At 42.7% G+C, this 26,191-nt stretch overlaps 1 protein-coding gene and 1 long non-coding RNA gene across 2 annotated transcripts in view; both read right to left on the minus strand.

The window, feature by feature from the left end:
• Positions 1-11,698: 11,698 nt before the first annotated feature.
• LOC143694110 (uncharacterized) overlaps positions 11,699-26,191 on the minus strand; it is a 502,521-nt gene continuing 488,028 nt past the window's right edge. The window contains exon 2 of the long non-coding RNA XR_013182339.1: positions 11,699-14,510. This is a non-coding gene — a long non-coding RNA (uncharacterized LOC143694110). The remainder of the gene's footprint in view (positions 14,511-26,191) is intronic.
• Positions 19,595-26,191, minus strand: part of LARGE1 (LARGE xylosyl- and glucuronyltransferase 1) — a 271,689-nt gene continuing 265,092 nt past the window's right edge. The window contains exon 16 of the mRNA XM_077178505.1: positions 19,595-22,710. Within this exon, the coding sequence (XP_077034620.1) occupies positions 22,513-22,710 (198 nt within the window). The 3' untranslated portion in view covers positions 19,595-22,512. The remainder of the gene's footprint in view (positions 22,711-26,191) is intronic.

Here is a 26,191-nt window from a genome sequence, read left to right on the forward strand (position 1 = left end):
GACTTCTCTATTTGCATGTACAATCATAGGATCATTAAGGCCAGAAAAAACCTCCAAAATCATGAAGTTCAACCTTTGACTGAATATCATCACACCAACTAAACCATATTGTGAAGTGCCACATCTACTCATTTTTTGAGCACTTCCAGGGATGGTGACACTACCACTTCCCTGGAGAGCATGTTGCAATGTTTAATCACTCTTTCAGTGCAGAACCTTTCCTAATTTTTCTAAGCTTGAACCTCCCCAGTACAACTTGAAGCCACTTCCCCTTGTCCTGTCAATACTTGCCTGGGAGAAGAAGTTGGATGCCACCTGGCTACAACAGCCTGCTTTCAGGGAGTTGTGGAGAGTGATCAGGTTCCCCTTGAGTCTCCTTTTTTCCAGACTAAACACCCCCAGCTCCCTCAGCTCCTCCTCCCAGAACCTGTGCTTTAGAGCTTTACCATCTCCACTGCTGTTCTCTGGACACCCTCCAGCACCTCAGTGTCCCTGCAGTGAGGGGCCTAGCGCTGGACTCAGGGTGGAGGTGCAGCCCCACCAGTGCTGAGTACAGCGGGGCAGTCACTGCCCTGGTCCTGCTGGTCACATTGCTGCTGACACTGTCACGATGTCCTTGGCCTTCTTGGCCACCTGGGCACACCTGGCTCATGTTCTGCTGCTGTCAACCAGCACCCCCAGGTCCTCTCCTACTGGGCAACTTTCCAGCCACTCTTCCCCTAGCTTGTAGCACTGCATGGGGTGGTTGTGACCCAAGTGCAGGATGTGGCATTTCACCTCGATGAACCTCATACAAGTGGCCTTGTCCCATCAATCCAGTCTGTCCAGATCCCTCTGCAGCATCTTCCTACCCTCCAGCAGGTCAATATTCTCACCCAACCTAATGTCTTCTTCAAACTGACTGAGGGTATGCTTGCCCCTGTCTGGATCATCAGTGAAGGTATTCAAGTGGACTGGCCCCAAAGCAGCCTGGGGGAGCACTCCTCATCACTGGCTGCCATCTGGATTTAAGTCCCTTCACCACAACACTGGGCTTGAGCAGTGCATTACAAGGTACTTTGCAAACACAAGAAGTCATTTCAGGGCAGTACCTGGCAGCAGCAGAGCAAATGCTCTCCCTCTATCAACACACACATAGGAGCCATCACATACATACCAAGGGGACAGACTCACTCATGGGGATGTGAGCAGAGCTGGCCAAAAGCCTGGGGAAACCCAGGGCATTGGGAATATTTCTCTGTCTGCTCTGGGGTGCCCTGATCCCCTGGGGAGCACTGACTTTGACCCTCATTCATGGAGAAAGTTTCCTAGAGTTCAAGATAGACTAGAATGCACAAAAGTGTGAAATAGATTGTAGAGAGTAGTGTAGGTGTATCAATTGGTGAGAAATTTAGGTTTTAGGATTTTTAGTATGTTGTGGATGGATGCAAGATGGAGGGCACAGGGTGTCATCCTGGGTTTCTTCTTCATGCTGCTTCTTCCTTCTTCTTCATGGGTTTGGGTGGCATTTTGTAATTGGGCAGGAAAGCCTGCATTGGGGGCTCCTTGGGGTCAGTTATTGGGTATATTGAGAAAATAATCTAGGTGCCAGTTCTTAATTGGATAGTTTAGTCTTACAAGACCTTGTAACGAGATTGTTAGCCATTTTGTGCTTTCTAATGAAAAGCTGCCAAACTCACAGTGGTGAGACTGTTTCACTGATAAGAAATAATAAACACCTGAGTCCAAATGTGAACTACTGTCTCAAGTGCCTTCAATCCAGACCCAGAGAAACTGACAAAAGCCTAAATAGCCACAACCCCCAAAGCTTTCTATAGACAAAGAATGAAGTATTTATGGGTGTGTGATAAAAAACAATGCTAGAAGTATCCACCCTGGAGAGTGTATGTTACACCTATGGAAAACAGCACAACATTCATTCAGTGTTATGTGCAATGACTGGTAGCACTCTGGCATTAACTTTGTTAGAATTTGTTTTTTACTACCTCATCCTGATGTTGCTTTTCCTTCTATTGGATCACTTCTTTTGCCTTGTTTGTGGCATCCTGTACTGCTGCTTCTTGATTTCTGTATTTCTGCTTCTACTCCTTTCATCCCTTCTGGTTGTCCTTCCTTCTTTTTCTCTCTGATTTTTCCTCACACACACTTCCAGTTTTTCCTCAAAAAAACTTTCTCCTCTGCTTTCCTCATATGCATTTAATCATTACTGTGTTATCTTACTGTCATCACTGCAAGAGCCCCATGAATGCCCTTCCACTTCCACAGCCCAATACTTTCAGCTAAAAACTAATTTACTGGCAAGAACTGAGGCAACAGATTAGCATAACTTTGATTACAAACTGCTCCATGAAACTGAGAGAAAATCCAAACTAAGAGAGGCACAAACAACAGATAGCAGAGGCCAAGAGAGTTTGTGATTACCACAGTGCTCAGTGAAGCATCTACCTGCAACCTAAATGACTCTGTGGCAGCCTGTGCAAACTACAAGGAGGCTGCCCAGAGCTCTGCCTCCTCTTCCTCCTCAATAAGATTTCTGTATGGAATTACCCAGAAGAAAATTAGGCTCCTAGAGAAAAAATACATCTCAAAATTGGGCATGCAGTGAGCAAACTTGATAAGAAATATTGCAGGGGAAATGAAACTTCAAAGAGAGAAATGGATTAGTGATAAACCTCTCACACCTGAGCAAATTTTTCATGTCAATTAAGCTTGGGATAGGTCTATTAGGTTTCATAGGAGTTACAACACTGTACATGAGATCTGAATTGTCCTATGGTATTTTAAATATTATCCCCTCTTCTCTGCCCTGTTCTTCCTACAGCATGAAAGTGTCTATCTAAAGGACAAGAGTCACATTTGCACGACCCAAGTAAGAGGATTCAAAGTGTGCTAATGATCCAAGCTGTTGCATTTGGCATTTTGAAAGGGCAATGCTAGGATCTGAGATTATGGGCACAAAGACAGATTTAAGCAAATCAAATTCTCACAACTATTCCCATATAGGCCACTTACTTGAATTACAATGTTTCCAGAGGTGACATTTCACTATAGCATTTGGAGCAAAAGGACATGCCTTCCTAAGACAACTTTTTCTTTGTCATCCTGAAATGATGTGCATGCCCAGGACAGAGGGATAGAGAGCCCACTGTGATAAATGAAGTGGAAACTTCAGTTAAAAACATCAGGTAGTTTCACATAGAATTAAACATTCCTGTTTTGAGAAGACTACTGAATTTTGTGCAGGCAGAGAAATCAAAGTGGGTCTGAGATAAAACATTTATTACACTGGGCCACCTGCAGAATTATCCAGGAACAACAAATGCAATTTAGATTCACAGCCTGTCTTAGCTTACTTACTCCAGGCATGCGAGTCACTGGAGAGCAGCACAAAGCATATTTACATTCCCAGTCTTATCCGCCCTTCAGCCAAGCCCACTGCAGAACTCTTGTCTTTCAATCATGAGTAAAGTTTCTGTCAATTGTACAAGCTAACCCAGCTGTGCTATGTATAGTTTTATTTGGTCTGGCTGTGGAGATAGGAATTAGTTCATTTGGCTGGTTGAAAATCCTGACTGGCTCAGTCTCCCGGAGAGCATTTCCACAATAACCTGTAAAACATGTGGCAATCACTGCTTAAAGTACCTGCGGCTTTCTGGTGTCTGCAGATAATCCAACCATCCAAGATGTAAATTATATAAACAGCTTGGGACACCCTGATCTGGAGAGGTGTGCTGTTCCTGTGCCATCATGTATGTGAGACAGACACAGGCAGAGAGACCAAACCTGATCCCCTTTACTTTTTGAGAGAGAAGAAACTAAAACAAGGCTCTGCAAAGTCTTCCCTGGTCAGCACATCCTGAACCCCATTTCCAAGTACTTCCTTATTCCCACAAAAAAAGGCTCCAGGCTACTGGTTCTCAAAGGACTTGGCCAACAAAACTTAGTCTTCTTCCTTAGCTCCACACAAGAAGCAGCAGCACAAACTCCCCTGGTTACCTCATCCCAGAAACATCCTCGTTATCCTGGCACAGAACTTTGCAAAGGTGAGGTATGGGATTGCCACCCCATGGTGGGGACAACTCCCAAAGGCCTTAACATCAGAACTTCTGTCCTCTGGCCTGAGTGAGCGGGGAGTGAAGGAAGCTTTGTGCCCTGTGAACTGTCCTGCACAAGCACAAAAGCTCAGAACCTCATTTCACCACGCCCATGCTCCAGGCTGGGCTTCCCAAGCTACCAGTAATGTGAGAGAAAGCAGACCCAGGCTCCCAGAGGAACAGATGTTCAGTCCTTGGGTCCTTTGCTAAGGATGTCTCTTGGTTAACCTTATCTCCAACAATAATGTCAGTCTGACATATTACTGACCCTCTTCCAAGTGTTTCCAATGAGTCCTCAGAGATTTTGCTACCTGATACAGACTTTCACCTTGTTTGAGTTGTTAAACCAGTTGTGACTGCTACGAGGTAGTCAGGAAGGTGACTGATACTTTCCAGGAGTCTCTAGTGGCAGAATAGTGGCTATAATTAACCAAAACTTGTTTTCCCTCCTTCTGCCTCTTGCTCTCAGAGTGCACACAGCAACACATATCATAAGTGTGCACTGACGTGTGACTCCAGATAAAACAGTGTTCTCTGCTGAAAACAAAACCAACCCCAAATGTAAAACAGGCAAATAAAGTTTCAGATAAAACAAAAAAACAAAAAAACAACTCATCAGACCCATGATTTCCCCAACAGCATTATTTTCTGCTCCCCAAGGAACAGCTGTTTTCAGACTAGATTAGCATCACTCTATTGATGACCCTTCAGAATGAAGTTTCAGGGCAGCAGCTTCTCAAGTTCTACACGACTTACCATCTATATTTTTGTTGTGGCCAAGCATCTTTGCAAGTGCAGAATAACACTGCTCATTCTTGCTCAGCACGAGAGAGATCTCCCATCTCCAGGCATTTCTGTCACACAGGCAGCCATGGAAGGGAAGCTAAGCTGAGAGCAGTGCAGAAACAGCAAAATGCAATGCCTGAAATGTAATATGGAAAAAAGCACTAAAGACTCTTCTTAGGGTTGTTGGGAATGTGAACTTTATTCTTATTTAATGTGATGCCTCTAAAGGCAATGGGCCTGTGCTTATCAGGGAATAGTGTCCCAGGAACTTTGGCAAGAGCAGAAAAAGTCATTAATCGTTACACTGTAAGTAAGTGAAACAGGAAAATCTTTCAGCTTCCTGATTCTTTCCCTCCAAAGGCCTCCTGCCCTGTTCATCCAGCATTTTACACTGCAATGCTTAAAATTTGCTAGATGACTTACAAAAAACACTTTCTAGCATTTCCACACAGTTCCAAAGATGTTCCTTACACAAAGGGGCAATGACTTTTGTGTTGAGAGAGAGACGAGGAAGACAAGGCCACAACTATCCCCACAGGAGAAAAGTAAGTGGAAAAAGGTGTCATTTACAAAAGGGTGAAGTTGTACCCTGCTCAGCTGCCACCAGAGGAGCAGGAAAGCACAACTGCTCTTAGGCTATGTGTCATAAAGAGGGAAGGAGAGACTGAAGAGCAGGACAAGAAAGCTGGCAAAGTGTCCCTGTATGCTCATTATCACCCACTCGGGGCAGCAGCCAGCAGAGGGCAATGCCAGCCCACATACACACCACTCCAAAAGCAAACAGGGTGGCCCTGTCTGCCAACCAGTGTCCCAACACTATCTGAAAAGTGTGACTTAAATAGGATATTTCCCCTTTGCAGACCTGTGGCACTCTAGCAGTGATTGTGCTTGCCCTTTTACTTATGCAGCCCTGAGCAGCTCTGTGTGCCATGGCATGGGGAAACAGGGACCTGAAAGTGCATGTCTGGCCCATTCAATACAAAACCTTTTTATTTTTCATCAGTCCCACAGCCATGCAATTGGCTTTCCTGAATCACTTGCTATGTACAATGGTCTGAGCTGTCATCCACTGCCTTTCAGCTGTGAGGCAGGTAAATGATAAGCAGTTTTGTGCTGCTTGATTTCTCTGTACTTTAAAATATGCCTGGTTGAGCCTCTGACACCGGACTGTGCAGCTTGACATCCTCAATGGCGTCAAGCAGAACTGCAGTCCCAGCTAACACAGCACAGAACACAGGTGGGTGTGAACTCACTCACCTAGGAGCTACAGCCATGGTCATTCTTTCATGCTATTGCCTCTCCTGTCAGCTGTCCCCCAAAGCAAAGCAGTCAAGTTTTTATTGTTGCAAAGGTTTTCAGGCATTACATAATAAAATATTGCCTGTGTATGACCAGAAGCTTCAGGTCATGGCAATATGGACTGCTTTATGTAGTGACAGGAACAGAGCACAGCTAGGAGAGACAAGGGCAGGAGAGATGGTGTGCAGGGAGAGCACTTGGAAGAGCAGGGGAGTGCCTGGGCTTGCTGAACTCCCAGAAGGAGTTGGGACTGAGGTGCCAACAGAAAGGAAATTCAGGCAGGTGCTTGGGCAGAGTACGGCAGTGAACGGTGAGAGCTGCAGGAATTTCTCTATGAGTTGGATGAGTTTAAATGAATCAAATAATTGTTTGGGCTGGAAAGGAGCTTAAAAGGTGTTTAGATCTAGTTCAAACCCCCCTGCCGTAGTTTGGGGCACCTTCCACTAGATCAGGTTGCTCAAAGCCCCATCCATACTGGCTCTGAAGGCTTCCAGTGATGAAGCATCCACAGCTTCTCTGTGCAGCCTGTTCCAGTGTCTCACCACCCTCACAGTTTGCAATCACAACCTCAACTTGCTTCAGATAACTCAGCTCTGTAATGGGTATGCCCTCTTTCCCATTAAGGACTCTGTACAAAGGATGAACGTTCAGAGGACACAAAATATTACAGCCTTTAGCACAGGGTTTCAGCATTTGCTTCTCATCTTGATCCCATCTGAACTCTGCAGTTGGGATAGGTACAGGAATGAAAGGACCTACAAAATCCCTCTCCACAATACCTCCATCTTGGCTGTCAGCAGACCACTGCTTCTTGGAAAATTTGGCATGGCATCTCTTCCCCAAAAGGAGAGACTCAGTCAAGCATGTCTCATCTTGTCACAACACATGAACGTGCACAGCCCTGCACCTCTCTCTTCTAGTCAGAGTCAAGCAGAGATGTGACAGGCTAAAATATTTTCCCTGTCAATAACCAAATGCTCCAGTTCCTGTGCCTTCAGCTTTGCAACAGCTTATAAAGCAAACTGCATTGAGTGCTGGAATCTGCAGTAGAATCCCATTCAATTTTTTTCCAGACAACAGCTGGGTTAAAAATCTTTGACTAACATGGTTTCCCTGCCATACGAATCACTTTTCTTAATCAAACCAATGAACCATCCAATTTAAATCTGTTTCTCATGAAACAGACATTTTACAAAGATTCAGGTGTGATAAATAACCACAAAACTTGAGACACTGAGCTGAAAGGGGCCTCCAGCTCCCAGTTCCTGCCTTTCCTGACAGCCAGAGATGTGAAGAAAGCAGTCATCCAGCTCAGGGTCAGGGCTGTGACAGCTCCTCAGTGTGCTGGGAAAGGGCAGATAAACTGCTGGGTCTCTGCTGTGTTGTGTTGTAGCTGAGGGGAGTAGCTGTAGCACAGCAGCAGAAGGACTTTTAAAGGCTCCAGCTGAAAATTAAGCATCTTGTTATTTTAAAGGATGTTTGAAGTTAAAGTCCTATGCCTCACACTCAGCTGCAATGAACAGAACAGGTGGACTGTTTCTAAAAAACTTCCTCACTGCAGGGGGAATACAATGAAGTTAAGCCAGACTACACATAGGCAGATGTTCCTACAGCAAGGCAATTCCCAGACAGAGAAGTTCTGATCCATGAACCGCCTCAATGTATGGTACCAAATCCCCCATCTGTGCCAGAGAAAAAAAGCATCATGCTGCCGTGTTGATGGGTTCACTGGATGGGAACACAGTGACACAGGTTTGTGCCACTGCTCTCTCCCTTCCTAGAAATCCCAGGGAAACCATGGAGCCTCACTGAAATAACCCAAGGTTTTCCACCCTCTCTACCAGCCAGCGGCACTTCAGAGGGACATTGTGTAAAAACCACCTCTGTGAGTGCAGTAGCATACAGAGCAAGGAGGAATTTGCCATGAGAGTTGTTCCCAGACGTGGTTTGTAGGCTTGCAGCTTACCCAAATAAGAACACATAGCCTCACCACCTCAGCAGCCACTGCATAATGGGAAACACAAAGAGAAGTGAAGAAAGGCTGAAGACAGTGTCACTAAAACAAGAAATGAGCTCCAAGGAAGAATGCTGCTTAAGGCTTGAAAACAGGCATTGTTAGGTTAAAAAAAAAAATTAATAGAGGAATAAATAAATGCTGTCAGTACAAAGTGACATTTCTGGTCCTTGAAAGCTGTCTCTGCTGTTTGATGGAGCACTGTGGCAGTCCTCTGAGTGTGATGCTTATATACTACTACAACTGTTATTTTGGAACTGAGCTGACTGATTTGTGTTCAGGGGGCATCTCATCTATGTTTCCTTTTGCTGACCCTCTGAGGACTGACAGACACACACCTATGATGAGCCTGCAGTCTCAGTCAGTGGTTTGCCTGTGAGTACCTCAATGTTGCTTTGTTCCTTTAAGATTCCCTTATGGTTTGCCCAGGCAATCCTGATGGACAAACCCAACTTCACAAACTTCCTCCAGATTACTACAAACTAGCACATCAGTAAAATATACAGCAGTAGTACAGATCTCCCAATTTCTTCACCACAAACCTAAGTAAAGGTTTCACACTTGTTGCAAACATTGCCCAACCATAAAAGGTAATGAGCAGATGTGTGGGTATGCACATGTGCTCCCCCAGAAACAAGAAAGAGTAACCAGGTGAAGAAAGGACAAGGACTTGGGTCTCTCTAGGAGCAGTGATGAAACTAACAGGGCCATAACAGGTGGGCTGCTCTCTGAAAACAACATGAAGGAACTCTTCTCAGGAAGAAATACATGAGAGTTCTCCAGTGCAAGACAAATCCAAGGGCATGATAAAGGAAAGGCAACTGTATATGGATTCTCACACTTGCCTATGCAGTTCAGGAAAGAGGAACAATTGCTTCTAAGAAATGTTGTTATGCCCTGAAGCAGAGGATGAATTGAACCCATTAGAGTTGTTCAATCTTCTCTCTGGTGGCCACTTCAAAACAGTGGCTTTTGTTTAGCAAAATGTGTACAGCAGTTATAATTGCAAAATTAACCTTCAAAATCAGAAACCAGCATAACTGAAGGAGCTGTATCAGCAAAAGCTTGGAACAAGAACTCTGAGGGGTTGTTGCCATTTACCACCTGAAACTGTCAGCTCTGGAGCCAGACTGGGGGGTAAATGTCATCAAAATGCTATTTTTTTTTTCCTGGTATACAAAGACTGATATTCAGTGACCAGGTGATACGTGTGGTTTCACCACAGGCAGTACTTGGGTTTGTATGACTGACATCCCCTTCTCAGCGTTGCTGTGAATAATCTATGCTTTTATTTATGCTGCAACACAAAATTACCAAGGCTCAAGGTTTTAGGATATCCCAGCATCAGGGTTATGAAATCCACACTTTGGTAGGTGAATGAGGTTTTTATTTTCATTTTCCACGCAGGCTCCGGGTACCTTGCCAAACAAGTCAACATAGAGCATGTGACTCATACTACCATCGTGCTCCATAATTCTTTAGGCATAATTTGGGCAGGGGGAGAAAGAAGGGAAATCACAGACTGTGCTGCTGTGTGGCAGGAAAATAAAGGAACTGTAATCAGATTTAGTCTGTGGAAACCTGAGATGGAAACTCAAGTGGCAAATTAGGGAGATATATAGCCCTCTTTCATGCCACTTGAATGGCTAAATATGTGGCAGAATTCTCATCAACATCTCCATCCTCACACCTGGCTCTTGAGCAGCATAACATACCCTGAGGCAGCAAGCACACACACATTCCACATCTGCCTGTCCCTCCCAGTCACCAGGTAACTCCTCTTTTAAAACAGCTTGAAGATGAATGTAGTTACACAAAGACCACAGAAATCACGCAGACAGGGAGAGAGAGCCTGCAGGAGAGCTGGCATGGAATGAATGCCCCATCACTACTTCAGTCTTGGGAACTCAACTTCCCCCTTCTGATGAAACGTAACTTTTGAGCCCAGGCTGAACACACTGTAATCTGCCCTACTGCACCTGTCCTGGATATTATTAACCAACATAAATCCTAAAGGAAGCACTGTTCTTTATTTCTAATTTGTCAGAGGTGGATGGATTGGAAGGGTTGTGGGTAATATGGAAATGGCATAGGCAGAGGATCCCTTCTGGGAGCCTGATTATTGAAAAGCGGCTGCTATTTACACAGTTAATGCCATTCACTTCCTGCACCTGCTCAATCATTCATTTCCCAGTGCAAGCCAGCTTTGCCTTGCTGAAAAGTCAGGGAATTTAAGGGAGTTACACCTGCAGGTTTTCTTTTTCTCTACAATGACTGCAGAGTTGAGCTTATAAAACTCCCATTTGTACATTTTCAGTCCTTCATCTTCCTTTTTTGCCAATTATTTTCCCACCCACTTATATGTATATATGCTTTTCCAAGTATTTATGTTTCTGATAATGAATCCAAAGCCCTCTTTTTCTAACTCCTGTTGGACTCCCAGCCCATTCATGTACTCCAAAAAAACCTATTTCATTCTGCAGTTGTCCAAAAACACCCTAAAAACTCAGCTAGCTTCCCCACTTACACTAGTTTTTCTTCATATTCTATGCAATCTTTGAGAGATGCTCCATGTCCTACATCCAGGGACATCCAATTTTTATGATGTCCCTATGAATGTAAATTCTGTGTTATCCCCAGCAAACACACTTTTATAGTTGAATCTACTTTGAATTCTGATTTAACAGAAGACCAAAACAAACCACAAAGAATTATGCAGCTGACCTTTCTTCCCATTCTTGCCCCAGTCTCCTTTCTTGATAATGAATGTCTGCAGAGAGGCTGTAGGCCACCAAGTGGAAAGGAAGCAGGAAGGGAGAGAGCTGTAACCCCATGGTTCTGCCTATTAGTGCTTAAGGACACACCAGCTGTAAGTTATATTAGGGGAGGGGCAGTAGCAGCTCTGAGCACCTGAAAAACCCATCAGCAAATGTTAAGTAACCCATCAGCAAGGGTTAAGTAAGAAAAGTGAAGGCTTCTGGTTTTTGATAGTTTTCTTTTTTCCATTATCAGGAGAAGGACTCCTATATAATGTAAAATCCATGCTGCCACACAGCACATAAAGCCTTTGCAATACTAAACTGTTAGACTTGCTGCCATGCTGGTGGTGAGCTGTCATCCATTGCAGAGGATCCATCTGCTTGTTGTCATACTTACACAGGAACTGAATAAGTTGCCCCCATCTGCCAAAGTTTTGGCTTTCATTACAGAGACAACAGCAGGAAGAAGGTCAAGGTCAAGTAAAGCAGATAAACATGATTAACTCAGAGCAGATGATGACTCACCTGTCTTCAGTGGGAACAGCCTGGTACTAATGTGTCTGATTGAACCAGGGTTGGAAGGATAAACCAACTTAAAGGGAATGACAGTGCAAAAATTAAAAAGTAATAAAAAGCTTGAAGTTGAAAGCAAAACAGCTCATGACCTCTTTCTTTTTGTTCCCATCTGAAGAAACAACGGTATGCTCTTAAAATCAGCACCTGTCAAGTCAGACGCTGGAAAGGAATTGAGAGGATTATTTCACAATTTTATTGCACAATTGAAAATTAACCTGGTTTTTTTCCAGTATTTACAAGCCATTTACTTTGCACACACAATCTAAACAGCATTTTCCCCAGTAAAATTGTCACCTAGAAAACTTACACACGGACTGAAGTTTATGTGTAAATTAAGTCAAATTGCCTCAGTCTGGAGGGGGAGGTGCTTGGGAGGTGAGGCAGCATAAGGAAAGACACATTTTTCTTTTCTCTTTCCTGAAAACATTACTTAAAAATCTTTCCCCAAGCTGGGGAGAGAAACAGAAGAGTTGAAGCAGAAGGACATCCAGTCAGGTAATATATTGGGAAATTCAAGGTGCTGAGTTGGAAAGATTCAGAATCTTCAATGCCACAAGCCTTGTTTCATGCATAGCTCACCCTAAAGGTCATGGGACTCCAGTTTTCCCCTGGAGAATGTAGAATCACCTTGGCCATGAGAGAAAAAGAATGAGGTTTGTGTTTTAAGAAGAAACACACGTGGAAAGCCATTGTTGGGGGATTTTACCCCTTTCTCACAGTTTCTTACCTGCACTGTTGGAAATGTGCTGGCTGACACACTGCCACAGACCTGGCACAACCCGACCACCAATGCCAGGGGTAATATTTTACCCACCATTATGAAGCCCACGGTTTTGGGCTGAAAATGAGTGCTTTTCTGCTGTTAGCACAAACTGTCTGTCACAACATGCAGCACAGTCTCTGGAGTCCACAAATCACCCCCCTCCCGTGGCTGATCCACCCACACCTTTTCTGTCACATGGATTGTTGTTCTCAAGTTTGTCAGTTAATATTGAGTATAAGGCCTTGTAGCACTTACTGCTTAGTTTCCAGAGGATTTTGACACCTGCAATCTTAAATGAGTATGTGGCAATTCTAAAACTGATGCTCACTACCAGCACTGTAACCCTTTCTGCTACTCACAGAGCAAGGGGTGATGTGGTGCTGAAGTGAACTGAAATGCCCTCTTCTGAAGTCCTGTTCATTCCATTGACTCTCAAAGGAAACAAAGGGGACTGTGAGGGATGTCATTCACCAGAAAAGGCTGCCCAGGAAGTGTCACCATCCCTGGAAGTATTTAAAAGATGAGTAGGTGTAGCACTTAGGTACATGGCTTAGTGGTGGACTTGGCAGTGTTAGGTTAATGGTTGGACTTGATCATAGATTTCTCTTCCAACCTAAATGATTCCATGACTCTATGACCAACTCCCACACCACGGGTCTCAAGACAGCTGCCAAGTTGTATGGGCTGAATCAGGGCCTGAGTGGTTGTGGCTGGGCACCTAAGAACTAAGGATTCTGGCATTGTGAGATTCATTTGGTATTCAGATCACTTTGGTGCTACCTTTCATCAGGTTTTGGGTACCCTAGGGAGGAGAAATGGATTAAGTTTTGTTTTTGCATTAATGGCATTTGAAGCCTAAGTATTCTCTCTCTCTCTCCTCCCCTCTAATTTTTTTTGCTCTCTTTTTTTAAAATTTAACATGTTATTGATAGTTTAAGGGAGCCAGTAATGGAGAGGTATCTTTTCTCTGTGTAATAATTATAATCAGATCTCAGCACTGTGGATGTTGTATATACTGTCTTTAAAATGCCTGTCAACACCAGCCTAAGGTAGGATTTAGGGCTGCAGCAGATGGGAACAAGGAGAAAAAGTGGAAAACGCAAGAATGGGCTGGCTGCAGAAGGATCCTGAAATGGAACCCTACAGAAATAGGGAAATTTGTAAATACTGGAAACCTGTGCTGATATTCCTGGCTTGAATAGATTACTAACCCTCATAGTGCTGCTGATTCCAGCCACACAGGACTATTTACAATTATGCTCTTTCTCTCAAAACAGTATTTTCCTGGAAGGTCTATGGATGTAGTAGACAGAAAACTTTGAACAAAATGAGTACGTTAAAAATAAACCAAAACATAGTGAACCCTTTTTTACAGCTTTAAAATGATGAATTTTTTATCAGGTGTAGCTTGAAGATTAAAATTGAAAAAAAAAAACAAACCCTGCAGAATAAATTTGTGTGGAGGCTTAGGTGCCATGTGAGAAACACTGCTCAGTACTGAAATCATGCAGTGGTCTGGTATGAGCCAGCAGACTTTCATACTTATTGGAAGAGACACAGCTAAGGTAGAAGTAAAACCTGTGATAGCACAAACTAATAAAAAAATCCCCCAGGCTACAGGAAAGACTTTCCCTGCACTAACATGGAGGACAACTCAATGGCCCCTCAGTTCTGTTCTCCACAGACAATGCTGTAATGTTTTCAAGTCTGACAGATGCAAAAGAAAGCTACAACATATTAAAATAAATAGAATAGAATCACAGAATGTTCTGAGTTGGAAAAGATCCACAAGGATCACCAGGTCCAACTCCTGGCACTGGACGGGATCATCCCCAAGAGTCACACCATGTGCCTGAGAATATTGTCCAAATGCTTTTTGATCTTTGTCAGGCACAGTGCTGTGACCACTTCCCTGGGGAGCCTGTTCCAGTGCCCAAACACCCTCTGGGTGAAGAACTTTTCTTGATATCAAACCTAAACCTCCCCTGACACAAGTTCAGGCCATTCCCTCAGGTTCTGTCACTGGTCACCAGAGAGATGAGATCAGTGTCTGCCCCTCATCCTTCCTGAATGAGGAAGTTTTAATTGCAGTGAGGTCTCCCCCCAAGTTCCTTCTTTTCCAGGTTGAAAAAGCCAAATTATCTCAGACACCTCCTATGGCTTCCCCTCTAAACCCTTCAGCATCTTTCTGGATCTTTATTATACTGTGGCCCCCAAACCTGCCTGCAGCGCTGGAGGTGAGGCTGCCCCAGTGCAGAGCAGAGCAGAGCAGGACAATCCCTCCCTTGCCTGGCTGGCTGTGCTGTGCCTGAAGCCCTCCAGGACAGGGTTGGCCCTCCTGGCTGCCAGGGCACTGCTGGCTCGTGTTCAACTTTGAATATAAATATCTAAATTGAATAACATAAATAAAAATATTTTGCAAACTTTTAATTTCACTTATGAAAATAGCAATGAAAGCACTAAAATTTAGAAAATATTTGTGTCTTGGGTGATGTGATTCAGAGTTGTTTTTTAGTGCATGTATTTTTTTTGCTCTATGAAGCATAAAGAGAAAGATGATGATAGTGCCTGTATTCTCTGCATTTGTGACAGAAGCTGGAAGGTTAACTTGGTGGATATTTTATATTGATGACTCTCTGTGAATGTTAATCCTTGTGGGTCCTTACAGTACTCAATAGCTTTTTTATTTTTTTAAATTGCCTTTGCTGTTTTTTGAAGAAGCCTTAACAGTGAAAAATACAAGATGTAAACTCTCTGTGAGCCATTTGAACCTGTATAGAAATATTCATTGATGTTATGGACGAAAAACATAATTTTTCTTATCTATTCTCTTGTCAACACAGCAGAAGCTTACTGCCTGGCCTGAACACTGAGTCTCAGGTGAGCTGGATTAATTGGTGCTAATATAATTAATAAACACTGAGCAAGGTGTCAAGGGAAAATACACACATCTCTTGTTCTCATTCTGGACCAGCAAACTGCTGAGTCCCATCTTTTCCTCACCCCAAGGGGCCTCTGTCACTCACAGCAAGTGTACATGAAAAATGCAGAAGAGCTCGGTGAAATCTATCATCAGAATAAGAGATTTCATACTGAACTCACTATTGCCATCTACAAACAGTCCCAGGTGGTGGCGCCCCTTCCTTCCTGCTGCTGATGTTGAGGTCTGACTGGATGAAGAGTTCATGGATCAATCTGCATTGGACAGCTCTTCCTTCCCTTATAGCATCACTGGAGAGCACTGCTGGAACAAGAGTTCCACAGGCAGATCAAAAGAAGAAATTCTGTGAACCTCACTAACTCTAGCTTTGCCCCAACCATTGACCTCAGTGCTGACAATTTAAGAATGGCTGGATAGTCGAGACTCCTACTGTTATCAAGCTTCTATTATCTTTTTTCTTTTTTTCCTTTTTCTTAAGGGCACCAAAGGATCAGTATGGAAACTCAAAGAATTGAAACAAATTAAATATCTTTGAGCTGTGAATAGTTTACTGTCAGTGCTTTCAATAATTTTACAATCCACAGAATTTACTGCAGGTGGGATGCATTGGCCAGTGTTTGTTAAGAAATGCCACAAATCCAGAATGGGGTAAGTCCAGCCCACACATCCTATGAACAAATCTTCTGAGGGACTTCAGAATGCTTATGTCTTCCTCATTCCTCTGAAAATCTGGCTACTTAAAACAAACCCATCATATCCCCACCTGCAATTATTTACTTCATATTTCTTTGCTTACCTGACAGACTGCTCATAGTCCTTAGAGTGGTCCCAGTGATGGAGCAGATATGCTTGGACAGAGCTGGGATTCATCACTCTTGCAAGTTCAGCTGTTAGCATTTGTAGCCTGGGGGTGAGTGCTACAAGGCCTCTGAATGTGTGATTTCCATCAGCTTCATAGGATCCCCTTCACATGAGAAAAGCCCGCAGAACAGAACTGCAGGTGTTCTGCTCTGAAAGCCTGAGAGCATGGGGGATAATTGATTTTCCTAAATCAGTTTATACCTATCCTTTGGGGAAAGAAAAAAAGTCTGTCTTTGCTCAAAATCAAGACTGCTATCACATTATGAAAACCTCAATGAAAGAAGAAATAAAAAGAAGTATCATACACCCAGCTGCTTCATTCACCCAAATATTATGCATTCTCTGAAAAGAAAGGAAGAGAACTCCCTCAAAAAAACCTGAATGAAGAATTGTGCACAGACCACATCCTACTATATATATGTGAGGGGACAGATACAAGTTTTATGAGCAAATCACCAACACCACCACCAACTTGAAATTTCAGATCTTCTAACTTTCATGTGATTGAATTTGCAGCCTTATCACAAGACTTGTGATGTAATTGTTAAAGCTGAAAATTCACACTTCCACTGAGTCTCAATTATGTTGCCATAATACTCAGAAATAGGCAAAGCTTAACTTGAATTACCTGGCCTAATATGTTTGGGGACCTGTTCTTGAACATACCTGGTAAGGGTGTCTAAATCCCTGGTCAGAACTGTTTCTTTGGGAATGAAATTTTGTGTCTTGTGGCAGTGGACCATGGAGCTCTCAAATGCAGCCTTTCCTACCTGTGCAGTGACTTCCACAAATTCATGCTGCAGAGATTTAAGACATTTTAACTCTACAGAAATAGTAATGTGCTAGAAGTCAGCAAGCTGCTCTTACCATATGAGGAGAAGCCACACACAATGACTGACCAGATACTAAACTCTAAGCCTGAGTTCAGATTGTTTGCATCCTGACACTTTCAGTGACCTAACACTTCCACTGGAGTAACCACTAACATGTCTGAACAAATATGTTCATATGAATGACCACATAAATAAATATTTGGCTGGTTTTCTAATTCCCAGATTATTTTTCTAACTCAACATCTTAATTCTTCTCTGTAAACAAACCCCAAATCCCAAGTAAGGGTAAGAGGAAAACGTTCCAGCCAACTGACACATACACAGCTCCTTTTGAAATTCTCAAGGACTTTATGTTCTGTTTTGGGAGTGTATAACTACTCATAAAACCAAACTCTTATAAAATCAAGATTTTTCTAAATCCAGGTTTGTAAGCATTTCCTGAGCAATTATTTGCTGTGCACAGCCAGCGGCTTTTCCAAGCAATTTCATATTGTGAAACAATATACAATCTTCAAATAATCCACAATACACCTAAGTGTTTGGATGTAAACACATCATCTAAATATACATTATTAATTACTACTGTAAAAATTACTTCATTGAGCTATCAATGCTTCTACATTTTCAATGCTGCAGTGGAAATACCTGACTATTGGCTGGCATTTTCTACTAGCGACTTATTTGTTCTAGTTTCACCTAGTGGAGTTGCCAAAACTTAGCTGCTTTTTTTTTGAAATATTTCCTAATATTGAAATATGTTTTGAGCTAACAATGATACATTCTCTTTCTAGCACTCCCACCACTGAAAGTGTTAGACCTGGTTGAAGTTCATAAATAATGACACTCACCCCACTTGCTGTGCTTGCTGTGTTCTGCTGCTGCTGCCCTGAAACCTGAGGAACACCCATACAGTATCTGGCAGAGCAGGAAGGAATGTCCTGAGCAATGCCTAAGAGTAATATCTCTGCTGATTTGCCAGGACTCCCAGTGCTTCTGGCCATTAATCTTTCTCAGCTGAAAACAGATGGGGCTATTAGGCAGGCTGGAGTAATGGGGGAAACTGGCAAGACAGAGAAGGAAATGCATTATCTTCTGGGTAGAGTTGCACATAAAAATGAGAACATTAAAAATGTATTTTTCATATTTAATTGGACGATGTATGATTATACCTACCAGAAAATGATGTGCAATGTGCTTTGTGCAGGGCATTTATAAAACTGTTCAGCTGTGCTAGGCCCTTATTTTCCCCTGTGGAGAGAAACAGCAGCTACAGTTTTGATGAGGTTTTTGTGCTTTTCCCTCTAACACAGGGCTTACTCTGCTGCAACAGCTACTGCAAATAACACTACAAAGTGCCTCTGCTTGTTGCAGTAAAAGAAAAATGCAGCTTACAATTTACCAACAAACCACATGAAGCCAACCAGGTAAAAAATCAGTACTTTAGGAGTAATGGGAGCATATGTCAGATTCAGTCTAACTAAGGCGATGGAACTGCAGGTACAGCTGCTGATTCCTTTATGCCATGGCATCCAGGATAATGATTACAAACAGAAAAAAAAAAATAGCAAATTATGAAGTGGGACCAGATTGTTTACACAGGAAAACTAGCAAGGCTGGAAGGAATTACTACAGGTAGGACTTGGGAAAAAACCTGATAGATACTAAGAACTATCCCAGATAAACAGAGACATTTTCTGTGTAGGCAAATGGTAGATGATCCTTTGAGAGAAAGTGGTATGATGGAAACTACAGCCAAACTTTTGAAGATGTGTGTATTTATCTCTATACATAGATATATCTACTGTGACAACTGAGAAAAATCATAGAAACATATCAGAAGGGTATGATAAGGTATCAATTAAGTGTTTCATCCAAAACTTGGGCTTGCAGAGCCTGTTACATACAGGAAGAAGCATGAAAACAAAAATAGGAGGACTAGATGCCAGGCAGGAGGTTATTATTTGGAATAATAATTATGTCTGATAGTGGTGGGATGTCAAAAGGTGCTAGAAAATACACAGTTCTGGCTTTGGGACTTGAAAAGTTTGCAATGACTCCTGAATGTCAATGTTTGTAGTGGAGAGGGAAAAGGGAGATACAGAAGGGAGATACAGAGGCCAATTTCTGTAACACTTTATTTCTGATCCCCTAATTAGGAAATTAGAAAAATTTCACATTTAGGAAGGTGAAAGAGGAAAATACCCTCAAAACCTAGTAGGGTGACATTCAAGGTAAATTTAAAAACAAAACCATAATTTTCTTTTTAAAGAATCAATGGCTCTAAAAAAACCGACTAGAAAAGCTGAAATCCTCAGATTAAAATAGAAAGGGCTCTGATAAGACAGCCATGGAGTATGGTACCCCTTGGATGAATGGAAGACAATGACAAGGAAATGTTGATATGACTAAATGGGAAATTTTAGAAGTTATTCAGGCCAAATAGGAAACTTTCAGAGAATGGAAATAAAACTATGTAAAGCTGAAAGGAAGGTATGTAACAGTTAAGATGGAGTTTGAGAAAGCTAAGAGGGAATCTGAAGAGCAAACAGTAGGAAGTTAAAACTGAAAATGAACATTTGCCCAGTACACCAAAAAGCAGAAAGTGAAGATAATGGGCAGGCCACCCCAAACAAGTACAAGAAACAATTAAAGACAATAAAGACATTGCCAAGAATCTAAATGATTTATTTGCATCAGTCTTCACTGAGAGGGTGCTGGAGTGGTATCTAAACGAGAGACTCACATTTTCCAAATATCAAAGATAAGGAGAGGTCATAGATTGAAGACTCAAGAGAGATGTTGCTGGAACAAATCAATAAATCAAAGGCATTATGTTACCAGGTTTATCTGCTACTTCTGGAAGATTTCAGGAGAAAACTGAGAATTAAGTAACAAAGTTCCTAGCAAATACTTACTACACCAGAGGACTGGAAGACAGCCAGTGTTATAACTGAGTTGGGAATTTTTTTTGTTGTCTGTGGTGGATTTTTTAATGGTGTTGGAGGAGCCCTGGCAGTTACAGACAGATATGTAATCCTAACTTGCCATTAGGTAGATTGTTTGAAATATGCTAAAAACCCCCAAGACCCACACCTCTCTAATTATGAAGCACAGAAACAAATATGACATGACAGATACAAGTCAGTACAGTGTCTATAAGGACAAAAAAAGGGACTCTTTGTACCTACTACCAATCTCTGAGCTGGTTACACCAGCCAGCACACCTAAGCCTACCCAGGAGGTCCCAAGACTCAACCTATAGGCAAGTAGCAAATCATTACCTCCCTGCTCCCCCATCCTTCACCACTGAGAAGAGAATAATGAGAAGAATGCTTATAATGGAACAGCCAAATAATGGTTATGCTGCTGTAGGGCAATCCAGCCTACCCTTAACGTTGTTAAGCCAAGGAGAAATGTACATCTGGAATGCATATGGAACATAATGGTGGCCACACCGAAGCTCTGACTGGAGATTTCATGCAGGTATAATGAATGGTAGCCTCTCTTAGATCAGCTTTTGGGATCTTTCTGCACACTGGCTAATCAACAGTCCCTGTGCTCCAGGGTTCTTCTCATTCTCAATCAGTACAATGACCTCTGCATTTAATGGTAATACAGGACTTGGGGAGTTAAGACTTTGATGTTTTTAAAAGAACGTATCTTGGCCAGAACTGAGCACTAATATCATTTCTTCCCAGCTCTCTCCAGCTTTTTATGTAAATCTTTACATAAAGCCATTAAGAACAGAGAAAAAAGCTCTTTGGAAAATTATGCAGTGATATATTCTTATGCAGCCAACACTCCCAGGGGAAAAAGTGAAAACTACACACAGCCTCCCGCCCCTTTTTATTTCTTGTCAAAGACATTGCCTTTTTTGGCTTTTCTTATATATACACAGAATGATGAACTGATATTTGTAGTTTAAATGTCTGGTTTAACTGCATGGTTTCCACCGTATCAGAAATCTCTCACAAAATGTCAGGTTAGAAATAAAACCAAGCTCTAGAGGGATGAGGTGGGGAGGAAAGTAGAAGGTCCAGTGGCTGAAAAACAAAATGGAAAAACGTGAGCAGAACACAATATGGATCCATTTCCCAGCTCAGGCAGTGGTATTGGTACATGTGGTTGTTTGGGGTTTGGGGCAGGGAGACAGACACATTTCTCACTGAGTTGTTTCTGCTTTCTCTATTAACATTGCAACAGAAATTACAAATAGCCCTGAAAGGGGTAGTGCACCTCATCTTTTCCTCCCATGTAAACACAACATTAATACTGAAGATAAAGAAAATGGCAAAAAGTCCAGTGTCTTGTTTTCTGCATTTTGCTTGTTAGGTTCCTGTTCGCCCTCCAGCAAATTCCTGTGTGTACCGATGTTGTGAACTTGACCAGTCCACGTTCAAGCAAACACTCACTCAGATTCCCAACACATTCTTTTCTCCCCGTCCAATGGGGAGTTTATTCCTAACAGTTCTGCTCCTTTTAATTATAAACTCCTTTAACGAAGTAGTTCTGAGACCTTGCAGCAGGCAGCAGGAGAGCACCAAGGCTACTAGTTGCCTTTTACTCGTTTATATTCACTGTTCAGCAAAGAAGTCCACTTAAAGCCTAAGGCCCAGAGCCTTCACGGATGGGCAGCACTGAAATGAACCTACAAATCAGTATTCCCCTGGTACAATGTGCCTTATAGGTAAAATCCAATTCCTGCCTAAAAGAGATAAAGGGTTAGAGCTAGGCCCTTTATCTTATGAGACACATGTGAACAAGTTGCTCTGATGAAAACAGACTTTAAAGTGACAAGTTCTGTTCACTTTCTGGCAGAGCTACTGATCTTCTTTACTGGACCACCAAAACAGAAGATGGCAAAGAAACACAAGGGAGATATTTCCTTGGCAAGGAAAGGAGCAGCATTTAGGACTGGGGCCAAGGCAGGGTGGGATATAGGGGATTTTCCTGATAAAACAATTAATTTGAGAAAAAAAAGACCAACCGATATCATGTATACAACTGAACCAGTAACACACCTTCTCAGGAGTGCAGTTTTGTATAAGTGTCCCCTGTGTTTTCAAGGCTAATTCAGACCTTTGGCTCATCCTGCATTAACAAGGTCATCCATTGTTAACAGGGCCCCTGTGAAAGTTCACAGGTGAAAGTTCCCTTTTAAAGTAGTGCAGATTTGAAATTCACAGGACAGCGACCCGAAGATCTTCCTTTACAGATAAAAAGCATGTCAAATTATTAAATAGCAACATAAAATCCTATATTCTGAAGGTCTCTTGTCTGCAGTCAAGAGAGCGGAGTGCAATCCCAGCCCCTGCCCAGTCCCACTTCGGGTGGCTCGGAGGGTGCCCGGCCGGCCCCGCTCACAGGCACCTCACAAACGCTGAAGCCGACAGAGCCGGGGCAGTGGGGGAAGGGATGAACGAGCATCATCCGAAGATATGTCACTTCAAATTTCTACTGTTAGAACTGCCAAGTATGATATAAAAACAGAAAGTATTTCTCAGTTTGGAGTTCGAAGGCCAGGCCCCAAATGCTGAGCGGCTCTTGCCTCAGTGTCCCTGTTGGCCAGGCAGGGGCTCCACGCTGCTAACTGTTGTTCTCTGCCGTCAGGTATTTGAGGGCCGCGAAGCCGTAGTGGCGCGACATGTCCTGCTGAAACTCCTCCTTGAGCGTCTTGAGACAGATGCGGTATTGCTTGTTGGAGCGGAACTTGGTGATGTCGAAGCTGGGCGCGTGCGGCATGTGGATCATGTAGGCGTTGGGCAGCACCGTGAACTCGTATTCCTGCGGGACAAAGACATGGCTGTGAGGGGGATCCCAGCCTCCCACAAGGCTCCTCCTCAGCCAAACATGCTCCAGCGCCGAACGGCGCGGTTTGTGTCTCAGGAACAACAAACCCATCAGGGATCTCAAACAAGCTGCCTTTGTTTTTTCAAGTAGCTTTTTCTTGGTTTTTTGAAAGATCTACCTAATCTTTTTGTAAAATCATAGAATTTTTGGGGTTGGAAGGCACCTTTAAAGACAATCTAGACCAACCTCCCTGCAATGAGCAGGGACATCTTCAACTAGATCAGGTTGCCAGAGCCCTATCCAACCTGTCCTTGCATATTTCCAGCGAGGCAAGGTCCATATCCCCTCTGGATAATCTCCTCCAGTGTTTTCCACCCTCATGGTAAAAAAACCCCAGCTATTTTAAAACATTTTATCCCATATAAGCCAAATAGTGGGGAAATAGTACAAAAGGCACACCTGAAGCCATGTCTGCCACACAGATTTTTCAGCAATGTGATTGCAACAACACAGCTGTGAGTACACAGCATGAGTCTTAAGTGTCCATGCAAAAACATGGCTTTGCCCCTAAAATTTATTTTGCTTGGGATAATGGAATAAGCTACATTTACAAAGGCAAAATTGCATGACATATGTTGCTTTGCCTATATGCTAAGATACTTACGGAGACAAAAGTGTCCAAATTTATTTATAAACCTGAAATAAGGGGAGAATATGGTGTCATTTATAGGCAATGTGTGAAAATGAACCTGCTAATTCCATATGCTTTGAGACATTTTTACTCAAATTAAGTTCTTCCTCACAAAGTTTGAAATACTGTGCTAACTCTCCTTCTCCTGTAAAACTACTTCACTTATTCTCTTTATATCTGACCAAGTTCTTTGACAATTCTTGTTGTTAAAAAAATGATGGTTGATTTAAGTCTCCATTATGCCTGTAAGATTCTTTCAATTTTTACAGGTAAATATATAAGGATTAGAGCAAAGCTCAAAAAAGCCTGATTCTTAGACAAGCTGAAAGTTCACTAGTGTAGGATATGCAACAAGCAGGTATCTTCTGCAAGGAACTGGGTAAGAGATATGAACCTCATTATTCTGTAGCCAAATAAAGTACCCTAATCACTTTTTTCATATGGAATTTCAAGAAGTCGGATTTGTATTGGATGCAAATGATAAAGAAACTTTGAAGCCTCCACAGGCAAATTTCCTATTTTCTCACACAGTTTCTATCTGCAGCTGTTGCTGGATGGACTCCTTAACCAATTAACAAAAGAAACTGGACAGGGAAGGAACAGCCACAGAGCATGCTGCCTTTACAGGAAGTGGTGCAAAACTCCCCCTGGTTTGTAATTCCCAGTCACTTGTAGATTTAGGAGTCTGTAGAGAGTCAAAGAATATCTGCTGCAGATAGGCAGAGTACTCCAAAATATTTTAGTAGAGATTTGTGGGAAAAAAACCCACACGTCTGCTGATAAACCTTAGTGTTTCACCTGTATGTGCAGCTTAAGAGCAGATGCAGCTCCTGTTTCCCTATAAGAATGCCTGCTCCCTGACAGACAGTGCTAAAGTGGTAAATCTTTGTGCATATTTACAATGTTGTCATATACAGGAATGGTGTGCTCTGAGCTTCTGTTTGGGGTGCAAAATGTATAGCAAGAGCAAAATAAGCTGATGCTCACATGCAGAATTTATGCACCTGGAAGATGCTTAGGACTAATGGGGAACCAAATGTGAAACCAAATGTGAAACCAAAGGCTGGCACCATGGAGTGAGGAGAGCTGATAAACTCTCCTACAGAGAGACTGTAGGAGACTACAGAAAATTACTCTAAAGAACCTTAAAACTATGGGCTGGAGCTGCAGAGGAAGATGCATTCCCCTCATACAACCTTTTCTTTGTTCTCTGTTTGCAACTCAAGTCTGTAATACTGCAGGTCAGGGACTGTCTACACTCTGCAGTGCTAACTGTTCAGCACAGCAGCGTTCTCATCCCTCTGAATGGTCTTCAGACACATAAAGCCTTTCAAAAAACTGTGAGTCTACTGCTAATAATCCCCTTTGAAATATGCTGGGCTAGGGTCCTGGAAAACGGGACACTTACAGTCTAGCACAGTCACTGGAAAGGTAGGGAAAGGTTTCCTAATGACCTCGCCCTGCTACATGGAAGCCTCTGTTGAGAAGGCAATGCACTAGCAGGAACCTCTGTCCCTAGCTCCTAGATTACAAATTCTTTAGATGGCGACTAGCATTATCTGTGCATTTGTACAGCATCCAGCTCAGTGGACACCTGCATGCTCCCAGAATAACAATGATGATTATCTCCATGCCATGTCCTGCTCTGAGGGATGGCAGAGGCACAGGCTCTTGGAAAGGGATCTGGAACAGACCTCTTGACAGACACTGCGGTCATGAGGAGCAGCGAAATAACTGAGAAGCTCCTCTGCCTGCTGGTAATGAAGCCAGCCTAGCAGCTGGCAGCAACCTGATCTGTGCACACCCCAAAGCAGAGGAATGCCACAGGGGAAGTAGCTGTGCCATCCCATGTCTCCTCTAGGCTCATTTGTGGGAGAACCTGCCAATATCCAAATTGCTACAGAGGAAAAGGAAGCTTCTTTTAAATGTGATACTGTGCTCAAGGCTGGAAGAGTGAGAAGAACAATTTCCCAGAGTTAATTCCAACCCAATGGTCATTTAAAATAATTGCACTATGATCAACTTTGAAAACTGTTTCCATTTCCCATGTGCTAATCTCTGTGCTGAGCAGACACCTCTGAACAGAAGAGTTAAATCCTGAATGCTACATAAGAGCTGCCACTGGGAACATAAGACTTGTTACCCATATTAACAAATAATAAACCATTACCCTGGCACTCTCCACAACTGATGGTTAATTAATTAGTGCTTGGAAAGTGCACTAGAAAATTACAGTGCTATAGCAAAGTATTATTAACATTAATATAAGGGAAAATGTTTTTTCTAGTCTGTAATAATTTTTTGTCATGTAAGAAGGTACAAATTTGTTGGGAATGACCTTGGCAAACAGAGGGCAAGTGGCTGCCAGCCCAAGGTGACCATGTGGTTTTGTAAGTAGTAGAAAATATCCTTCCCACACATGCCTGCACACAAATACACTGTAGCCCACACCCCAGAGACACAATCTCCCACTAACTTGCTCCAAACCTTGAGCTGCTCTGCTTCACATAAAATGGTAAGACTTGAGAAAAGAAGGATCTGCTCTATTCCAGATTGATAGCAGAAGCTATCACAAGAGGATAAAGATCACCAAAACCTATTTTTTTGGTTAGCATGAAATGCTACTAGTTCAAACACTGGGATTGAAACCAAACTGAAAAAAACTACAACAAACCCAAACTAAAAAGAAATGCCATGACCCAGACCTTACTGATGAGCACAGTGGGTAACTCCTCATCCAAGAACAGCAGGGTGATGCAAATCCTGCCATTTCAGTGAGCAGCA

Source organism: Agelaius phoeniceus, chromosome 5, assembly GCF_051311805.1.
Source record: "Agelaius phoeniceus isolate bAgePho1 chromosome 5, bAgePho1.hap1, whole genome shotgun sequence".
Lineage (NCBI taxonomy): Eukaryota > Metazoa > Chordata > Aves > Passeriformes > Icteridae > Agelaius > Agelaius phoeniceus.